Source organism: Vipera ursinii (genome assembly GCF_947247035.1).
Source record: "Vipera ursinii genome assembly, chromosome: 1".
NCBI lineage: Eukaryota > Metazoa > Chordata > Lepidosauria > Squamata > Viperidae > Vipera > Vipera ursinii.
In genome coordinates, this window is record NC_139512.1 from 321,667,148 (window position 1) to 321,689,282 (window position 22,135).

The window sequence follows — 22,135 nt, forward strand, 5'->3', positions numbered from 1 at the left end:
TTGACTGATTCTTAGGGGAAAAACAGAAAGCTGATGTTCTGTCCTGACTCTTGAGTACAAAATGCTTCCAGAGTGGATAACAAGACATTAAAAACAAGACTGAATAATAACAGATGGGTAAAGCTAAGTTAATCAATACCAAATAAATAAGAGAGAACTAAACACAGTAGCTTAGAAGGTCTAAAATATTACAGAAGTTAAAAAAGAAAAGAGATTTAGATAACATGGAAGAATAAAGCCAGCAAACAAAAAGACCACAGGTCAATTGCAGGAAACCTATTATTAAAGCAGCTGAAGCTGCGCTTGCAATCTGTTTGATAGATGTATTTCACACGATATTTGTTATTGGCTAGGAATCAAGGTTGCTGAAGCACAACATATCTGGAGGGTGATGTGTTAAGTAGCTGCACAAGCTGTTTCAAGGCAACTCTCAGATGAGCGTTGCATCCAAATTCTTGTAATCATCTACTTTGACAAAATTAGATTAGTTATTACATTTATATTGTGTCTTTCCTCTGGGCATCTTGTAGTACTTTCTCCAAGTTTATCACCATGCCAATAGAGTCCTGTGAAGCTAATCTTGGGATGAGAGATAGTGACTGGCCCAATGTTACCAAATGAGCTTTAATGGCTGAGGACAGATTTGAATCCGGATCTCCTCAATTTTTATCCAATACTTTAACTATTATCCATGTTGAAGCTATAGGATTCATCATACTATATTCATCCAAATGCTATCAGTAAAAATGGAATGCCTAGCTTCTCCTAATTTCCTCCTCCATAACAACTCTATTATTTCAATTCTTGTAACCTCCACTGGCTGACCTTGGGCCAGTCACTGACTCTCAGCCCTACCCAGTGGCTGAAAACCTTGCTGAGTAAACTATAAGGTTGGTTTGGTCTATTCAGAGTGATTTTGTTTTTATTTTTTGAAATCATGGTGTTATTTCTGTTGCATTCATACCCACAATCCTTATTAAAACATTTTTGATTAGTTTGTTGAATCAAATATTCATAGTGACTTATAGTTAGAACACGTACAAGCACACACAAGAGAATCCCTGTCTTTAGGGTTTAGACTAAGAAGAAAGGGGGAAAAAAGGCAGACAGAGAACATACATACACCTCTCTGCATTTCCCCAAATCTCTAATCCCAGGGATTGGGAGGGGAGCAGACGAAATGGGAAGGGCCTTCCTTTAACCACTAGGTATCCCAAGTGCAGGAAGAATGAGTTGTGGTATGGCTAAATCACTGAGCAGAATTTTAGCCCTTTGAATGTCCCTTCCTTGGGTACTGCAATTGGAGAGTGATATTCCCTCCAGTTGATGTTGAGAAGGGTGAAAGGCAGTAAGCTCACCTTCCCTTTTTTCCTTTATGTGTCTGGCATATTGGAAATGAACCCTAGCCCTAAGTCAGGGATAAGGCTGCTCAGATCAGAAATGGGGACAACAATATTAGTGCTGTTTTAGTTCCTGCTATCTCAGGAGGAAATTTTTAACACTCCAGAAGAGTTACAAAATTTTCAAAATTTACAGAAATTTTCTCCCCAAATTTCTGCTAATTTATGGCTTTCAGGAAGGGGCAACAGGTGAGGTTTCCAACCTTTGTAGTAAGGAATGCTGGGAATTGTAGTTCAGCAAAATTGCACTTGTGGGGGGGTTGACAACTCCAAAACAATTAGGTTTGGACTAGCCTGCTAAGGTTGCCAAAATCCCGATGCACTGGATGGCAGTAAAGAGGGATAGATAATGTCAGCTTTTCTCTGACCACATTTAATTCTGATTCGCAACCTCCCAGGAAAACCACAACCATGTGGCTTGCTCTTGTCTGGCTGTGTTGACATGACACATTGAACCATGAATGCTCTCTATTAGCTGGGTTCCCACAACAAACTAATCTATATAGTGGTTGGCCAGGTGAAGCTTTCCCAATGGAGACAAAGGTGCACCTGTGTAGTTCTTTGGCCATTTGTTTTAAAAACAGTACTGCTCTCCAAATTGATCTAATGCCTAGAAGCAACATGTCATACTCTGTCGAGAGCTATGGCTCTTTAATATCTAGGGCAGGATTCTGAAAAAAAAATATCCCGGGCAACAACCCATCTTGGAGAGTCGTCGCTCGGGTCAATGCACTCGGAGTATGCTCAAAGATAACGCAGCCACTCATTTTCATTCGCATAAAGGAAGGAGATAATTTGATACTGCCGACCTGTTCTAGAGCCTTTCCCTCATCGTCGTCCCCTCCCTCCCCCCCCCCCGTAATGTACTTAGTGTTTGTTGTTATTTCATTGGATTCTCACATCAGGGATCCTCCCTTCGGGCTCTTGCCGAATCCCGCTCTCTTTTTCCCGCAAAGTTCTTCGCTATTCGCGAAACAGCCGGACTTCGGGCAGTCGTGGCTGTTCGGCAGTTGCCTGGGCAACCGCCGGGGGGCGCGCGAGGACGAACGTTGGGAGTCCCGGCGGCGGCGGCTTAAGCGGTCCATGGAGCCGCCGGTGGAGGCCGGAGGCGCCGCGAGAGAAAGAGAAAGGGAGAGGAGGGAGCGAGAAGCAATGGCTTACGGCAACCCTGTGGTGAGGGTGAAAGAAGTGTGTGTGTTTGTGTGTGTGTGTGGGGGAATTGGGCGAATGAAAAAAAAAAAGATTGAAAGCCAGCCCAGGTTAAGCCCATCCTCTCGCCTAGGGTAGGAGGGAGATACTCAGTGCAGAGGAAGGCTGTGCGACTTCTCCTGGCTGTTGAATACTTTGTAAGCCCATTTTCTGGATGTACATACCGTAATACATGGACTGATTGCACTGGGTTTGTAGGCTAATCTGTCCCAACTAAGGTTAATACTAAACTTAGCATACTAGCAAATATATCTGCTGACCTTTACCTGGCCTCAGTAGGTAAGTGGGGTAAAAAACCCACCTTGCTGAAGAGGAAGGACCAGTCTATGAACAGGTTAAGTAAAGCAGGATGATGAGACACAGCTCAGCTGGTTTTAGATGGCTGTGAAAGGGGATAGATAGGCTATAAGCAACAGTTTTCAGACTTGGGCAGTTGGCCTTTAGATTCCTATTCACATGGTAAGATAAGGTGACTGTAAGTAGTAGTGGCTGCCTGTGAAGTTCCCTTGAGTAGGATAAAAAGCTGGATTAGATTTGATTCACAAGGGCTCCTACTCCACGTAATGATGCTGCAGGTGGCCTGCATCTCCTAACACTCAGAAGAAAATCAGTCCCACCTATCACTTGGAAGTAGTTTGGGAATAAATGTAGGTTGAGTTTGAAACAATATCCCTGGAAAATTATAACAGGGTAATCCTCTTTGAATTGGTCTGAAGGGTAGCCATCTACTTCATTTGCTAGGTAGGACTGCCAAGAATTCTTTAGTTGACAAGAAATGTGTCTGAAAGTCAAACAAGAGGAATAGTATTTAAATTACATTAAATACTTTGAGCATTATAGAATTCCACACCACATTATTTCACTAATTATAACAAAGTATGTTGAATCATAATGATTTACCTTTGAACACCTCACAATTTAGTGCTGAATTCAAATTTGAAATTTTCAGCTGGTGCTTCTGACCTTCAGAGTATCACTGTTCCAAAATAAAATGAAACATCTATCTGAAATGTTTTGTTTTTTGATTCAGTAAATCTAGAGTTCAGACGTATACCTGCTGTTCACAAAAATGCTCATTGTTTCTTTAAAAGGTCATCTGCTTCAAATTACTTGTTTGAGGCTGTGTGTATATAATTTAGTGCCTGCCTTGTATTTCTGTTCACCCAAATAATAAATGATAAAAAAACCAGAAGAAATCTAGTTGGGAAGCTTTGGTTAACAGAAGGACTGCTTTATGGGTGAGTACTTAAAAGAATTAAACTAAGCCCATGCTTAAATTAATTTGGTATCTTTCACAATGACTCTGATCTAATTTGAATACAGTTTGGATCTGAATGCAAAACAGAATCAGTCCAGATTTGCACTGCATTTTCTTCCTGCTGTTTGCTCTCTCAGTGAGGGCTGCTGAACAACAGGGAGCTTCAAGAATTACTGGTAAGAGTTTCTGGCTAGCACCTCACGTGCTGGTTTTGATAAAGTGATCAGCATCTTTAAAAGAAAGGTGATTGTTGCTCATCCTAATTTTGGATAATGCAGTTACTTAAACTTTAAAAAAACATTTTAAAAGGAAAAATAAAGGATTTTCTTTTTACTTAAAATTTTAATGAGGGCATGGCCTTTGTTGACATGATGAACAACATATTGTACAATAAGGTTAGGTAGAATATTTAAAACTTCAGTCTGTGCATGATTCAGCTTGCTTCCTCTTTTTCTGAGTGAGTTGCTCTAGCAATCCAGCATTTGCACTGGCATCTTTTGAGGACAATTACATGACTGTTAACTGTTCTTTCTTCTCTTGTTATGTACCATCACAACTGGGGACACAGGTAGGAAGTCTGGGACCTGGATTTTAATACCGTATTTTCCGGCGTATAAGACGACTGGGCGTATAAGACGACCCCCTACATTTCCTGTTAAATTATAGGGTTTGGGCTATACTCACCGTATAAGACTACCCCTCTTCCAACGCACACCAAATAAAAATTAAAAAACATCAGATTTGATTTTAATATGGTAATTTTAATTCAAATGCTTATGACATGCAGGTACTTAGTAGGAAAACTCACTTATAAACATAAGGCTGTTTGTCATCAAACATGTAAACATAAAACAGTGCAAGTGGATTAAGCTTAATATTATTATTATTATTATTATTATTATTATTATTATTATTATTATTATTATGTTGGAAGGGACCTTGGAGGTCATCTAGTCCAACCCCCTGCTAAGGCAGGAAACCCTATACCATTTCAGGCAAATGGCTGTCCAGTCTCTTCTTAAAAACTTCCAGTGTTGGAGCATTCACCACTTCTGGAGGCAGGTTGTTCCACTGGTTAATTGTTCTAACTGTCAGGAAGTTTCTCCTTAGTTCTAGGTTGCTTCTCTCCTTGACTAGTTTCCATCCATTGCTTCTTGTCCTGCTTTCAGGTGCTTTGGAGAATAGCTTGGCTCCCTCTTCTTTGTGGCAGCCCCTGAGATATTGGATCACTGATATCATGTCACCCCTCATCCTTCTCTTCGTTAAACTACACATACCTAATTCCAGCAACCGTTTCCTATTTTCCTAATTCACTTTTTCACTTTTCCTAATTCACTCTAAAGCTTTCCCTGCACAGAGCCTTAAGTAACACCAGCTGCCTGCAATTAGTGCAGGTTCACATCCCATCAGGCTCAAGGTTGAGTCAGCCTTCCATCATTCCGAGGTAGGTAAAATGAGGACTCAGATTGTTGGGAGCAATAAGCTGACTTTTTAATAATGCTGCTTGTGGGGGTGTGTGAAAGCTCTAATAGGCAGGCATATACATAGAATGAAGGCTATTGCTAAGCACATTGATTTGTGCTTTAAATTGTAAGCCGCCCTGAGTCTTCGGAGAAGGGTGGGATATAAATGGGATTTAAAAAAAAAGACCAAATGGGAGATCCGCTCCAGGTTTTCCAGCCAGCCCGCCCAGTTCCTGAGTCAAATGTGTCCTTAGAGCTAAGCTGCTGCTCTGCTACATATTCCCCACCTGCATTTCAAATTGCTCTTGCATTCCCCACCTGCCTACAGCTGCTCTTCAACTTTAGAAGGAAAAAAGCCCAGACCCCAGCCTGTAAAAAATCACAGACTGCAGCTTCTACTCCAATTGGTCCCGCTTTCCCTGTGCAGACTAAATGGAAGATCCGCTCCAGGTTTTCCAGCCAGCCCTGTCCCTAAAGTTTCAGTACCCGGCGTATAAGACGACCCCTGACTTTTGAGAAGATTTTCATGGGTTAAAAAGTAGTCTTATACGCCGGAATCTACGGTAGTCTTTGATGGAACTTTTCTTTAGGACTAGGCATCATTGTGTTGCATGCATGTAGTCATAATTTTGGGGATAATTATGCAGGCTACAGGAAAGGGGTAACAAATACTAAGCCAAAAAAGAATTAAAGGCCTGAGATTAAAAAAAGAAGCATACTAAAACAATTTATATATAGCACCATTCACTTTCAGTAAGTTTTTATCCTTGCAAATCCTCTTTGCTTCTTTTCTCTAGACTTATTTACATCCCCTTAATTTTATTTTTTGTTTTTGAAAGTCAGTCTTCAATCTCTGTGTAAATTCTATATATAAACCAAATCACCCAATGTGCATCTTTTGTGCTGGTTATTGAATTTTTGTATTCAATCTCCAGTCAGCACCCATTTATTCTTGACTCATTTATTGTTAACAAAAGACAAAATTATGAGATTCTCTGTTTCTGTACCCAATAATACACCTTTAGATGTATTATCTGAATGGAATATAGAACTCCAAAGCAGCTCATCTCTCTGCAATTTATGTGTTGTGCAGCCTAAATTCTACAAGTCGGTCATTGATGATGTGGTTGAAGGAGTCCGAGATGTTTTTGTGGAAGAAGGTGTAGATGAACAAATTCTGAAGGAGCTCAAGCGGGTTTGTTGATAACTCCATTTCTCCAACCTATCTTATATTTTTATCATTTCTGCTTGGTAATAAATAGATCAAATGCCTGTTTTTGGTAGATGTGCCCAATTTTTCAATTACCACTGGTTTTGTCCGTATTGAACAATTGAAAATGTTGCTGTCTGTTATGGGATTTTGAGATGAGTCATATTTTTTCTAATAATGGATTGATTAAAACATTTCTCCAACAATATACATTTGGGATTATAAGCTTTGCAACCATCAAATAGATTCTGGGCTGAATTAATACTTTTTTTTTTGCTATCTCTCATTTGCTATGTAAGTTCTTCTTTTAGCTGAAGTTACTTGGAGAAAGTAGTTGCATTGGTTGGTGCCCATATTTCTTTGAAAAGTATAGGATTGTTGCCAACAAAGTTTAATTTCCTGCAGATACCAGAGAGAAACCAAAGGAGAATAAACATTTTGTAGTTGTTCCTCACAATTATTGGCAAATATATCAGTCGAGGTTGTGAGGGTTTGGATGGGGAGAAACCATCTCTGACTCAATCTGATCAAGACAGAATGACTGTGGGTGTTTGACTTGCCCAGATCTTGGGTATTCCATTTCTGATCTTGGATGGGATAGCACTTCTCTTTCAGGCTTGGGATGCAGTCTGAAGGTCTTCCTGGGCTCGCAGCTCCTGCTTAAAGAACAGGTGTCAGCTGTGGCCAGGAAGGCCTTTACACAACTTCATCTGGTGCACCAATTGCACCTTTCCTAAATTGGGTGCCCTTCATCATTCATACACTAGTGGTGTGACTACTCCAGTATGCTGCTCTTGAAGGCCATTCAGAAGCTTCCACTGATCCAGAATGTGGTGTCATGAATAGTAATAGTCATGCCTTGGTATGCTCACATAGAGGTAATCTTCACTTAGTGACTGCCCTGTTTAACAAACTTTCAAAGTTACTACAGTGTTAAAAAAAAACCTTTGTGACCGATTCTCTTCAGGAAAGGCCTCTGCAGCCAAGAACGGAGCTCCGGTTTGATGCACGTGTCATTCCCCCGGCCTCTGTTTCGTCGGCAGAGACCTTTTCATGAAGGCCTCTGCCGGTGAAATGGAGGTCGGGGGGCAACACACGCATCAACCTGGACCTCTATTTTCAGCTGCAGAGGCCTTTCCTGAAGGCCTCTGCTGGCAAAATGGGGGCTGGGGAGTGACAAGCGAACAAGTGGCAGCGAGCAGCTGCAGAAGAGGTGGGCTGCCAGCGGCCATATGGACTCCAGCTGGATGGGACTGTTGGCCTGCCACTGTGAGGCAAGATAGCGGGGGAAAAAAGACATCCCCGAAAATAAGACCTAATGCATCTTTTGGAGGAAAAAAAATAGAAGACCAGATGTTATTTTTGAGGAAACCCGGTATAGCCATTTTGCATGAAATAGAAAAAAAACCTTATGATTTATGGATTTGTTGATTAGAAAAAAAGATATTAGAAAAGAGGGGTTTTTGTAACCATAGACTAAGAGGTAATTTTGTACAGTATTTATACTTGTAATTGCTGTAAAAAAAATCAGAAGCTACTTTCTATTTCTTTTTATCCTCTTTTCATACTTTTTGTTTTTTCATTGTTTTCTATATATTGGTTATTGTTAATGTTTATCTCATTTTTAACATTCTCTATTCAAATTATATGAAAAAAGAAGAAAATTCACCACACTTAATGTGGATGAGCTTTTTTCATTTTTGTCTCTCTGTTTTAAATTTTTCTCTTGCAGCGCTGGGAAATGAAAGTGATGCAGTCTAAAGCAACTGAAGGTTTCTTCCACCATAGTCATGTTTTGCCCCAGTTTACCCTGCATCTTCCATCCAGCTTCCAAGCCCTGCAGACTACAGGTTGATGACTGATTTCTTTCAGCAAAGATTGTCTTAAGAATCATTGCTCAGTATGAAAGCATGGACTTCAATTCAGCTTCTGCACCTTCTGCTGTGGGATAATAAATAATAATAATAATAATAATAATAATAATAATAATAATAATAATAATAATAATAATAATAATAATAATAATTTAATTTCTATACCGCCCTCCTCCCGAAGGACTCAGGATGAGCCGGAAGCGATAGAGAATAATTTGTCTTTTTCAGAGATACCTAACACAAAGTTCAACACCATTCGGTGTCTTTTAAGGGGAAATTATGGAATCAAACTCACCTAATTTCCAACAACATGATGGAGATTTTTTTTTTGGCCAGAGCTTCCTTTGCCTTTAAGAAAATGTTTGAGCTTCGACGGCTGCAGGGAATGTGCCCTTCCTGATTGGGTTAGGGGCTGAACGTTTGGCCTTTCTATGTTTAGAGTCTTAAGGGTTATTTTATTTAAAAAGTGTGCATTGAGATAAGTAGAACATATTATTTAGAAAGTTATTTCTTTTAAAGAAAAATTAAAAATGAAAAGCAAATTTGCCACTGAATTTTAGTGCAATGATTTTGGCAAAGGTGGTGCTGGAGGCCACATTTGGCCTGCAGAATATGACCAGATGATCTATTGTTTATTGCACAGAAATGTTCTTGTAGATGTAAAAATATAGCCAGAACCTAATGGCAAAATAATTCAGTGAAAGTGTTTCCTTTTTCAACTCTAGTGTGACTCAGAATGGATGTATTTGCACATCAGATTAACCCTGAATTTTGAAGACTTCCTTGCTTGCTACTTGTTTACTCCTCCTGACTCCTCCTGCCTGTGGAGTAGACTAAACAAATCATAAACACTACCATGATATGGGAAACCAAGGAACTGGCTTGTTCTCCTCCTAAGTTTTATAACAAAGCATAGTTACAATGAGTGGCCTCATTCTAATGTTGGTCAAGTGTCACAAATAAATGAATCTTTTCTGGGATTATTCTCATTTAACAATTAATACAAATTCTAATGTCAGTCTTTCTTGTTTATAATGTATGTACCAAGGGTATGTAAAATGTGAATTTCATACATTTCAGAGCAGCTTTTTTATATGGGCAACCTCAACCTGTGTGGTTCAGGTCTCAGAATTATCAGTAGTGGGCATTCATTTAAGATGAGCAGCAATTTAAATTTTGTTAATAAATGTTGCTGGGGAATGATAAGGCTACAAATTCACATCAGAAGTACCCGAAGTAGAAAAGGCAATTCAAAATAAATTCAATTGTTGAATGATGTTTAATCTTTTATTTAAATAATATTTCTTTAGGTGTTACTGCAGGCAGAGGAATGCGTCAGTTCACCAACTCTACAACACCAGCAGTAGCAGCTGAACTAGTATGTAACTTTGATATTTCCATATAATTTTAACATTTCAAAAAAAAAGGTGACAATGTAAATTCAGCCATGAATGGAGAGACAAGTATCTGTGCTCTGGGCTGGAAAAATACCTTCTGCCAAAAGTGGACCGAGTCCCAGGTAAGACGTATGTGGTGCCCCAGGGTACTGGAAGCTGCTCTTGGAGACCTGATGCAGGCCACACAAGAGTTGTGGGGGTACTGCAGACACATGTCTTCACTCCAGGAAGTATTTTCAGCCCCAAAGTGGAGAGCCTTGTCCTCAGCACCCCTGAAATTCTATGTGGTCTCTGTAGGGCCTTCCAGGACCTCCCCCTCTACCTTGAGACATCCTGGTCTCCTTACCTGGGAGGTTGTCCACTTAAGCATCTATAAGATCACTCAACAACCACTGGGAGTGCTGGGATTGCAGTTGTTGAGCAAAATGGTCACATGACATCTTGCTTAACCACTGCTTTGCTCAACAACAATGTTTGGTCTCAGTTGTAGCCATAAATTGAGACTACCTGCATAGCTTTAATATATTCCATATTCTTGAATGATTGACATAGTCAAAGGCCTAGTTAAAATCAATCAAACAAAGTTAAAGCTCATTTTGGTATTTTCTTGCTCTGTAATTAATTGGTAATTATATGATTTTGTTTTCCTCTGCCATTCATTTCACATTCATTTGGTATTTCTTTTTATGTATGACTTTGTTTTTCATCATAAAAAGTTAAGTGAAATGTTGCTTGCATAAGGATAATTGGTAATTATGCAGTATCTTGCATTTCTGATGGGTAAAGTTATACACTGATCACCAACATGTAGATCAAAATTTCTTGCTCTGCTGTATATTTGTTGGCATAAAACTTTGCATTTTAACAGTTTGTATTTTAACACACTCCTGTAGAGGGTTAGCAGAATTATTTTTCTGTGAAAAATGAAACTGTATGAAAATATGGGTTGATTACAAACGAGACTCCCCATAAAACATCTTTTTTTTTATTGAAAAGTTTTAAAATACAATTTTCCTTTAAAAAAAACCCCCTTCCCCCTCCCTCCTCCCCCCCTACCTCCCCTCCTCCCCCCTCCCTCCTCCCCCCCCCTCCCTCCCCCCCCTCCCCCCCCTACATCCCAGAGCTGAATACAAGGTATATATATAAAAAAAGCAAACCTAAGCAACCATATACTAACAACTATAAATTCTAAAATCCATCACTCTCTAGCTTATATAGGATAAAACAAACCTTAACAATATTAAATATATGTATAAAACAAAACTAGAATAAGAAAAGGACACTCTCTAGCTTATATAGAATGGAACAAACCTTAATAGTATTAAATATATATTAAAGACAAAAAAAAAGGAAAAAGAAGAAAAAAACCCCTTCTCAACCCTATACTTATCCTAAATAAACTCCATCCATTTTATCCATTCCATGATATAACATTCTTACAAATAATTTTCCAAATTAACCAAGGATCCCAAATCAAAAAACTTTAAAGTCAACTCTTCTGTAATCGGCCGTTCCTCTTCCAGTACCACATCTATAATTATTCCAAACACAAAAAAAAAAAAGAAAAAAGAAAAAAGATTGCAAACAAAACTTGAACCTTCATTTGAGAATCTTCTATATATTCCCCCAAACTTTAATCCAAAAAAGCTCACCCTTTCCACAGAACCACCAAATATAAAAATATATTGCGTCTACACCCAAATCTTTTCCCCCCTCCCCTACTTGACTACTTGACTATATCGTAAAAGTTCCATAGACTTCTGCAATTCCTGCTACTTTCTCTTCTTAGATCGTTTTGCAGCAGCACGCGTCACCCTCTGTTTTATAGATTCATCCGACGAGGTTGTATCTTGATCTCCTCCAACACCGTTGCCTTCTATCTGACCATCTTCGGCCTCTTGATGCACTCCTTCTCCAGATCCCTTTCCAGCTTCCAAAAGTGTTAATGGCGTTGCATTTAAAACATTATTGTAGAAATCACGCGCTTGCATCACAGTAACCAAACGGTACTTTTTACCTTCGTGCGTCACCATCAACCCCACTGGGATCTCCCATCTAAACCTTATATCTCGCTGCTTGAGCTCTTGCACAAGAAATGTAAAATCCTTCCTTCTCCTTAGAATCTTTGGAGGAATTTCTTTTAAGACCAAAACTTCTTGATTAGCAATCATAACTTTAGTATCATAAGCAGCTTGTATAACTTCATCTCTAGTTTCCCTTTTTGCAAAATATACCACCACATCTCTAGGCAACTTTCTCTGTCTGGCAATCCATGAATTCACACGAAACACTTTGTCCATGCCTCCTTTTATTTCAGATGCTGGCTGTTTCAACACTATTTCAAAAGCCTCAGAAACCAGCTGCTTTAGATCTTCCTTAGCATTCTCCTTTAAGCCTCTAATTCTAATGGCAAACTGCATCTGGAAATATTGAGCAAGACACAGTTCCCTTTCCATTTTATTTTCATTCTCCAATACTTTTGCTTCTAATATAGCATTCTTTTGAGTCAAGTCTTCTAGCTTTTCCTCCAATTCTTCCACACACCGAGCCACTTTACACACTGAAGTCAAGATGTCTACCCTCATCGCTTTGAGCTTCTGTTCCATCCTCTCCTCCATTCTCTCCTCCAATTTCTGCAATTTCTCCTCCATCTGTGCAAATCTAATATTAATTGATTCCAAAATTACCTGGGTATGTTTTTCAAGAGCATCTTGTAAGTCCTTTGATGTCAATACATCAGGAGGATGAAGCGCCTGCAATAATGATTGTTGCACGGGAGAAGTTCCAGCACTCCGAAGACTTTTAGGGGGTGGTTTAGCCGCCATCTTTTACCAAATATGACGCACTTTCACTTCAGATTTGTAATCCAAAAAAGTCCATCAAGCTGGAGAGTAAAACATAGTAATCCTCTTTACCATTTCCTCTTGTATTGCTCTGCCTGCTCCTTTAAATCATAGTCATTCCTTCAGGCAGGAGTGGTCGCAGACGGCTGGCTCTGCTCCAAGAAGTCAGGAGCAGAGGCGACGGCCAGCTGGGAGCAGCCCAGGCTACGGGGGAGTTCAATCCTTCAGCCGCCCAAGCCATAAGCTCAGGCGGCCCTGGAGAACTCTACCCCTACCTGGGAGCTCGCCCCCTCCTCTTCTCCCGAGGAGGGGGCTTCGGATTCGCCCGAACAGCTGATCGGCGCTGTTTCGGGCGAAAAAACACCAGCTGAGCCGCGGGCAGCCCGGGAAGGCTCCCTCCGTCGCCGCGGAGCCACCGGAAGTCCCCCCATAAAACATCTTGAGTGTGGTGAAGCATTTGAACAACACACACACACACACACACACACACACACACACACACAGAGAGAGAGAGAGAGAGAGAGAGAGAGAGAGAGAGAGAGAGAGAGAGAGAGAGAGAGAGAGAAGAACTAGGTCACTGTCGAGAGAGAGCGACCATCACCGCCTCATGTGCATGACTGCCGATCATGACTGAATACCATTGTGTTACGTGAGAGACCCCCTTGGGCTGGCAGCCATCTGAAGAGGAGGGTAGGAGGGTCGGGACCTAAGCGGTCCCTTCAGGGGTGGTGCTACACTATATACTTATTTTCATTAATCTAAATACTATATGGGTTTATATAAGTGCACACACATGCAAACAGGACTGTATTGCAAAAAACATTCAAGGCAACTTCCAATAATTAAATATTTAAGTCTTCTATCTCCTTCACTGGAAGTCTTCGGGTTAAGGTTATAAAGCTACTTCTTAGATCTGCTTCTAGCTTTGGGTTTTTTAGACTATAATTGGATGGTGCCTCCAATTCCATAATTCAGTAAAACAGGCTACCTAGATTAATTCAAGAAGAGACTGGACAGCCATTTGTCCAGAATAGAATAGGATCCACTGCATGAGCAGGGGGCTGGACCAGAAGGCCAACCCTTTTATTCTATGTTCTATGTTCTTTGTTGGGGGAATAGAATCAATTCAATTTCCCTAAATTTCACTTTATAATCCTCAGTTTCCAGTCAGCTCCTCTAAAAGATTGAAACATGTCCAAGTAACTGTGCTCAAGGCAAAAAAATCCTCCTTAATGGAGATAGAATTCAAAATCTGACTTTTCTTAAATGACAGGGTACTTTTGGAGATCTGTAAAGAAAAAGAAAAAAATGTGTTTTTTTTCACAGAGACATAGCCAGAATGTAGACATGCAGAATTAAATATTGTTTGGCATTTCATATTAGAGGAACCTCCTCTTGCATGTTGAAACTCCTGGGCGGTTCTAGTTCTTACAGTGACAAGAAAAAGAACTTCAAAATAGGTAGGAAGTCTATACAAAACCAAAGAAGAACTGAACATGATTTCCTGCCACATGAGATAAAGTTTTGATGCCCTATTTTGTATTACTTTGGAAAATAAAGGTAAAGGTTCCCCCGCACATGCGTGCTAGTTGTTTCCGACTCTAGGGGCCGGTGCACATCTCCGTTTCAAAGCCGAAGAGCCAGCGCTTGTCCGAGGACGTCCCCGTGGTCATTTGGCTGGCTTGACTAGACGCCAAAGGAGCACGGAACTCTGTTACCTTCCCACTGTAGTGGTCCCTATTTTTCTACTTGCATTTTTACTTGCTTTCGAACTGCTGGGTTGGCAGAAGCTGGGACGAGTAACAGGCACTTACTCTGTTACGCGGCACTCGGGATTCGACCCACCAAACTGCTGACCATTTGATCGACAAGCTCAGCGTCCTAACCCACTGAGCCACCGCGTCCCTTATTATTAATACATGTTATCCTTGACTTACAACAGTTCATTTAGTGACTGTTCAAAGTTACAACAGCACTGAAAAAGTGACATGATCATTTCTCACACTTTTGACCATTGTAGCAACTGTCTCATAGTTATGATGGTTGCAGTGTCCCGTGGTCATGTGATCACCTTTTGCGACCATCTGACAAGCAAAGTCAATGGGGAAGCCAGATTCATATAATAACCGTGTTACCAAGTTAACAACTGCAATGACGCAGCCAAACTGCCGACCATCTGATCGACAAGCTCAGTGTCCTAACCCACTGAGCCACCACGTCCCTCTTGGAAAATAAAGTTGCATAATTTATGTTAATAAAACAGATCATGAGCTGCTCTGACCTAGGATACTACAACTTTGGACCTAGTAATTGAGTGATTTTTCCTGATAAGCTTTCTTTTATTTAGGACTCTTCCCAGTCTAGTGGAGCCATCCTTTCTCTGGCTTCTGGTCTTACCTATCCTATCCAAATGCCTCCTGGTGTGACTCTTCAGACAGCATCTGGTAAGAGTTAATGGTGTAGCCTTCATCAGTGTTTCTCTGCCTCACGATTTTTAAGACGGATGGAATTGCTTGCTGGGGCAATTCTGAGACTTCTGGGAAGTCCACCCATCTTAAAGTTCCTGAGGTTGAGAAACACTGGGCTGAGCATAATTTATGTAATAATAATAATAATAATAATAATAATAATAATAATAATAATAATAATAATAATAATAATAATAATAATAATAATATAAACTTACCAAGAAAGAAAGGAAAAACTGCTGCGTGGAGAACTATTTGTATAGGGGAGAAATAATAACAATAATGATTTAATAGACTAATGCTGGTGCTGATACTTTAATTAAAGAAGCTTGCATGCTGGAAAGAAACACTGTCTTAGCCAGTGTGAGTTTCCTTCAGCTTTAAGTTCAAAAGCACAACATGAGGCAATAGATAAAGGGGGGAGTGCATCCTGGCTTAGCAGAAAGGTAGCATGGGTACTTTAAAGAGCATTTAAGGCAATGGAAAATCATATAGGAGAGCTTTCCCTAACGTCCCTTCTGGATATTGTAAAATACTTCTCCAGTGCTAAGTTGGAGTGCTAGCTGTCCAGCCACCCACCCTTGAGACAGCAAGGCTGGCATGAAATTTTCTCTCCCTATTCTACTGCCTCTTTCCCCTTCTTTGACTTCCCTCCAAGATAATGGGCAACAAAGCCCAAATATTTTATTCTGGCAGTGTAAGAATAAGGGAGACACTAATACTTTAATATCAAGAGAACTGAACATGAATTAAACCCTTTTCACATATTGCCTGAGGATGGGATGAAGGCAGTGTCATATTTGTGCTGTAATGTGCAAGTGGAGAAAGGTTCTTAAGAGTTCATGGTCATGCAGATTCTGAATTGCAGCTCATCTGTAGGGCGCCAACTGAGGAAGACTAATGTAAGAAACGAGGAAGGGACTATTTGTTGGCGAGGGAATGTATAATCTTTCACTCAACCAAAAATAGAGGGAGCATTCTTCTCTTTCTCCTTCCTCTTCAGCCAAACTAAGAAGTAATGTTTGTGGGCATGTAATTTGTGTAATATAATGTAATTTGTGTCAGCCTGAATCAGTCCACTGCAGGATGAAAGCTGCTTCATTGATTTAGGGCTGACTGAACAAGTGACTGGGCCAAAATTATCCAGTTGGCTACTATGTTGGCATGCACTCTTTCTCTCTGAATAAGAAATGCAATGATAACAGCCTTCAAATGCAAAGAGACTGGTCTGTGTACATTAGTGTTGCAATGGGAAAATAATCAGTGGGACGGGGAGTGCAGAAGGGGCAATATGCATTTTTAGGAGTCTGATCTTTGTTCCATATTTGCCTTTAAAACATAAAAAATTCGGAGGAGTGAGGGCAAACTATTAGTTTGGAGGAGCACTTTTCTCCATCTCCCTGGAACCATCCCTGCTTGTATATCCTCTTCTGCTTCTTTACAGAGTTGAATTAACTGTTGATCGATAGTGGTTGGAGGGAGGTAAGAGTTTGAGTGGCATATTTGTTCAGTCGTTCTCACTTGCAGGATGGGTGGCCATATGCAGCAAATGGAATAGAACGAATACATTCTAGACATTCTGGTTGGCTGCCAGAGAATTTCATTAGGCCAGGTGATTTCATTAGGGCTGTGAAGCATTTCAGGTTCCATTCTGGAAAGGTGCTGGACTGCACCCTTTCTGAAGGAGCCCTGGCACATTGTCTTGGAAAAAGACCTGCTATTTTAAAAAGTTGCAAGCAACTGGTATGTTTGCTACCCTGCATGCTTTGAGCAGCCTTTATGGATTAAATGTGAAAATGCTGCATAGTCCTAATATCCACAATGTCTGCTTTTTTCTTTTTGTAGGGCACTTGTATAAAGTAAACATGCCTGTGGTTGTCACTCAAACTACTGGTGCCATCCAGACTCCACTTCAACAAATATTCCAGCAAGCTGGGAAACAATCCTTAGTGCCTCAGCCGGCCCCAGTCAATATTACACAGGCGAACACGTCTTCTCTTCAAGAAACCAGCAAGGGTAGCTTGCTGACCTCAAAGCCTGCTCTGCCCCAGCATCTAAAGATGGGGGATAAAGACTTGCTTGGGGCTACTGCTGCCACACTAAAAGCCACCAGAAGTCAGGGGGAAGTTGCAATAGGGACCCTGGTAAGCCTGAAACCCTCAAGTTCTTTACAAACTCCCCAGATAGCTGTTACAACTCTTCCTGTTGCAAAGTCATCTGGAGTAGACAACCCCAGGTCCAGAGAAGCAAGAGGAGTCATTTCTTCTGGTGGGGGACAATTGTCTGTGAATCTTGAGCAGCCTCCGGACTCTGATGATATAATTGAGCTGATAATTATGGGCAATGACTTGGATGACACTGCCCTTCTTTCTGATGAAACCAGCCTCTCTCTTGTTGAAGAGGTAACTCTGCTGCTTTTTTAAATTTTTTAAATATTTTTAATATTGCTGCTTGAAGAGAGCTTATAGATATAATTTTAAAAATGTATTTACACACAGTTTGAATAGAAATGTAGAATAAACTTCATCACAGAGTTGCTTTGCAGAGTGAGATGGACGGCACATATATTTACTAAATGAATAAAAATAAAGTCATGCATCCCATTTAAAAGCAATAGCAAAACACCTATTGATTTTACTAAAGTTGAACAGTTTTAATGTGTTGTGGGGCAGGAAGTATTGTACAATTTTAAAAAGATGATTCTCTTAACTGTGTGCTTTCCCATGTCCTTTCAAATATTCCCTTTCTTTTAGTTAGATACCAGTGTGCAAATGGAATCAGACCTGCTGACCCAGAAAAATATTTCAAATGATCTTGAAGAAATCATTCAACTAGACGGGACAAGTGATCTTTCACCCAAAGCAGAAATAGAAAGTCCAAGAGATGGAGAAGATGAGGAGCTTGTTGGTATAATTGATGCTGAAGATTTAAAAGTCCTGGATGAGGAAGAAGAGGAGGAAGGTGAAAATAGCACTTCAGACAATCAGTCTCTCAACAGTGCTAGTGATGCTGATGAATCCTCAGTTGATATTGTTGAGGAGGTAAAGCTCCTGAATGTTTACAATGATTTGCTTTCACTTTTGCAGCATAGTCTTATCTTGCATAAAGAAAACGGGAATTAGAGTGGACCTTTACAGCTGTCCAGCTCCTCCACTGAAGAATTACTAAATCCTTACCTCAGCTATAAAGGCTTCTAATGAAGGTGTTCTTTTCCATTATTGAATAGGGCATCATTCTGAATAATAATCATTCTTATAATCTGAACCTGTTAGTTAAACAAGAATGGGCAACCTGGAGCCCACCAGATATTTTTGACTAAAATTTCCATGGTCCTTTGCCATTGACCATATTGGTTGGGTCTAATGGTTGTTGAACTTTCTCGGCAGCAATAGAGCACTAGTTTACCCTATTATTTGAGTGAAGCCATTTGAACATGGCTATCAGATCATATCTGTAGATTAAATGCATATACTTTCTTCAAGCTTCCCTCCAGGGACTTGAGGAAAACACAGATCTCCCCATTCAAATCTCTGCTCACAATTGGATACACTTGTAGTGCAGGTACTGTACAGGTAGTCCTTGACTTACAACAGTTACAACAGCACTGAAACAAGTGATTTATGACCATTTTTCATACTTACAACCATTGGGGTATCCCCATAGTGAAGTGATTAAAATGGAGATGCTTGGCAACTGACTCATATTTATGACGGTTGCAGTGTCCTGGGGTCATGTTTTCACCTTTTGAGACCTTCTGACAAGCATAGTCAATGGAGAAGCCAGATTCACTGAACAACCGTGTTACTAACTTAACAACTGCTGTGATTCGCATAACAACTATGGCAAGAAAGATTGTAAAATGGGGCAAAACTAAGTGAGACATTAATTTTTGGCAACAGAAATTTTGGGCTCAATTGTGGTTGTAAGTTGAGGACTACCTGTATTACAATGATGGGAAATGTACATGTGTTGTTTATACATCATTTAACTTGAGGTGATTTGCAGTATTCATTTCTGGGCAAGACACTAACTCATGATGCTTCTAAGCAGGCTTCAATTGAATAAGTGAGTCTATTGCATGCTCTTATTTTAGTTAGATTTGCAACTTCCTGGAAATAACTTGTTTCTTGTTGCTTCTGGTAATTGTGTGTGCACAATTGTGTCCCTGCAAATCCCAAAGCTGCTCCCTATCCTGAACAATTTTGCATTTTCTTTTTTAAAATATTGAGTATTGGTGCTGAAAAATATTTAATTAAAAATGTGCAAAAACCTGGTTAATAAAAATAAAGTGTGCAGAATTTACCTCCCAGAAGGCAAAAAGGGGAGTGGAGAAGTAATTGAGACAGGACACACATCTTTTGGGGGATAAAAGTGAGGAAAAGTAAATTGAATTATTAGCAGAAAAAGTAATCTGAAGTCATTTATTGCTAAACCCTCCAGAATGTTCTTTTTTATAGAAAGAAAGCAGACAGCAGCTCTTTTGGGGAAGCATATTTGTCTGGGAGCTCTATTTAATATCTGTAAAGTTGAAACAATAGATACCTTAATAGCATTCAGTAATGTGCCATCAGGAAGGTGGAAGTTGCAACATAGCTGCTATAGGTATAGTACTGATGCACTTTCCTGAATTTTTACTTGAAAAGGCACAACTGAGCACCTGAGGAAGCAGTGTGCTCTGTTTGGCCCAAGGTAATTTTGTAGAGGCTGGCAACCATCTGTGATGCTCTCTGAGTTGTACCTTGCTTTGCAGACCCTGCATCAGGTACAGAAGTGGACAAAAGAACTCTATGAATTTGTTTGGTCCTTGTTGTAGAGGCAGGAACCCTATATAATAGCTCTGCAATATATTATAACGAGGGATAGGTACAGCCTATTTTAATAAAATAGCTAAATGCTAGTCAAAACTTTTTAGGTTAAACTTCTGGGGTGTTTGTTTCTTTGCAGGATCCTTTAAATTCTGGTGATGATGTTAGTGAACAAGAAACACCTGATGTTTTTGACACTGATAATATAATTGTATGTCAATATGACAAGGTATGTCTAAGTATTTCCTTAACATCAAGTATGTCATGAATATTTCTCCCATGAGACTGGAAATTTGAGAAGATACAGATATTTTAACATAGTTCCATAGTGCCAGATTGGGGCAGGCCCCTAATACATTTATATTTTTAGGCATGTATTAATAGAAGAACTGACACAGAAATAACCAAATAGCATGCTTGTTTTGATTCCCCTTTAATATGAACCCCCTCTTATATTTATATAATTGAAAAGCATGCTTATTAGTCCCCATGCCCATGAGCTAGTGAAAGATTACAGCAAAAAAATGAGACAACAAGCCTATGGTGAATGATGCCCTCTTCAATCGTTTGTTGTCTTTTTATGGAGTTGTGCAGCTAAACTCTCATATGCTTGCTGAGGTTTCAGAAATCCATGCAAAGAGAATTAAAGATGAGCAGAACCATGTGGTTAAACGTTGATGTTCTTTAAAAGAATTGGACCTTTTGATTCATTAGGAAAGCTAATCATTTTGAGTGTGAATTTTTCCCATAATGTTACATAACTGGTGACCATGGCATGTGCCTTTAGACACACTGCATTTTTAATAATACAGGGGTGGGGAGATAGTGAAAGAATTAGATACATGGAAAACAGATCTTGGCATAATGGAGATGAACAGGTGTTTGAACAGGTGTTGGTGCTTCATTTCTCTCTCTTCAGAGCTGGCAAGGCTTATTTCCAAAAGCTTGCTCAGGACAATTTCGATTAAATGAGAGTGGGAAAGAGTAAATCATAAAGGCCCAAGTGATGTTCAAACAAATCTATACATACCACTGAGCTAAACAGATCTAACACTTTTCTCAGTTGTCTGGGAGATCATGAGAACAGTAGCTTGATGACTGTGAGAACGACATAAAGCATCTTTAATGTGATTTATCAGCACTTTTTCAAGGTCCTGTCATGAAAATCATGCAAGTGCTGTCCCATATATTAGGAGAGAGACCAGCAAATTCAGGGGAACTGTAAGACTTGCCACCCAATGAAATTTTTTTTAGCAACATCAGGGGTCTTGCTATCATTTGGGAGAGGGACACAAGTGGAGAATGTATTAATAGAGTATCCCAGAAGGAATCATGACTGGAATTCTAACAGGAGGTTTCTTTCTTGCAGTGTTTTTCCTGCTTCTAAATTATTGTAAGGTTTTCATTGTTGACTTGCCCCCCATGGTTTTGGTTCTAATATTAGATTGGAATGTCAAGTAACTTTCTTTTTCCTTGCTTATAAAAGAAAGCATCTTTTCTTTTAGTGAACTTTCTAATCACAAGGATGCAATGTTTTCGAAGCCATGACTGAGGGATCCGACCTTTTATGTTTCATTAGGTTCAGCGAAGTAAGAACAGATGGAAATTCTACTTGAAAGATGGTGTGATGTGCTTTGGGGGAAAGGACTACATTTTCTCCAAAGCCATTGGAGATGCAGAGTGGTGAAACTTACAGAAATATCTGCAGCATTTTTAAAAACTACCGTATTTTGTGAAATTCTGTAAGGAAATATTGAAATATTTTTTGTGTTCTGGAAATAATTCACATGAGCAAATTATGTGACTATAAAAATCCAGTGTTGACAATTACTTTGTGTTGATCAATCTTGAGTTAATTTGTATGAATCAGTAAATATATCTGCTTGCTCCTTTCCTAGGTTGGTGCCCTCCAGATAGTCTCAGAGTCTCTCTCTCTCTCTCTCTCTCTCTCTCTCTCTCTCTCTCTCTCTCTCTCTCTCTCTCACTCATTCACACACACACACACACACACACACACACACCCTTTATTCCTTCCTACAAATGCACATAAGTCACTCAGGTTGGTTACAGCAATTGAAATCAATATAAAAAACTGAAAACATTTTGAAGAAAAAAATGGAAAACATATCCAGTAAATCCATAGTGGACAAAGACAAGAAATAGCAACTTCTGAAGTTGACATGATCTCTAGAGAGATGGCACATAAAA

The 22,135-nt window shown here is 39.7% G+C and overlaps 1 protein-coding gene across 1 annotated transcript; it reads left to right on the top strand.

Annotated features, from left to right (window-relative positions):
- Positions 1-2,537: 2,537 nt before the first annotated feature.
- On the top strand, positions 2,538-21,614 carry GTF2A1L (general transcription factor IIA subunit 1 like; the record flags this gene model as incomplete). The annotated part of the gene is made up of 9 exons (XM_083350619.1): positions 2,538-2,573; positions 6,424-6,525; positions 8,273-8,390; positions 9,725-9,792; positions 15,002-15,098; positions 16,968-17,524; positions 17,876-18,163; positions 20,067-20,156; positions 21,507-21,614. Exons 1-9 carry the CDS (start codon positions 2,553-2,555, stop codon positions 21,612-21,614), a joined length of 1,449 nt encoding a protein of 482 aa, XP_083206745.1. The 5' UTR covers positions 2,538-2,552.
- Between the last annotated feature and the right edge of the window lie 521 nt (positions 21,615-22,135).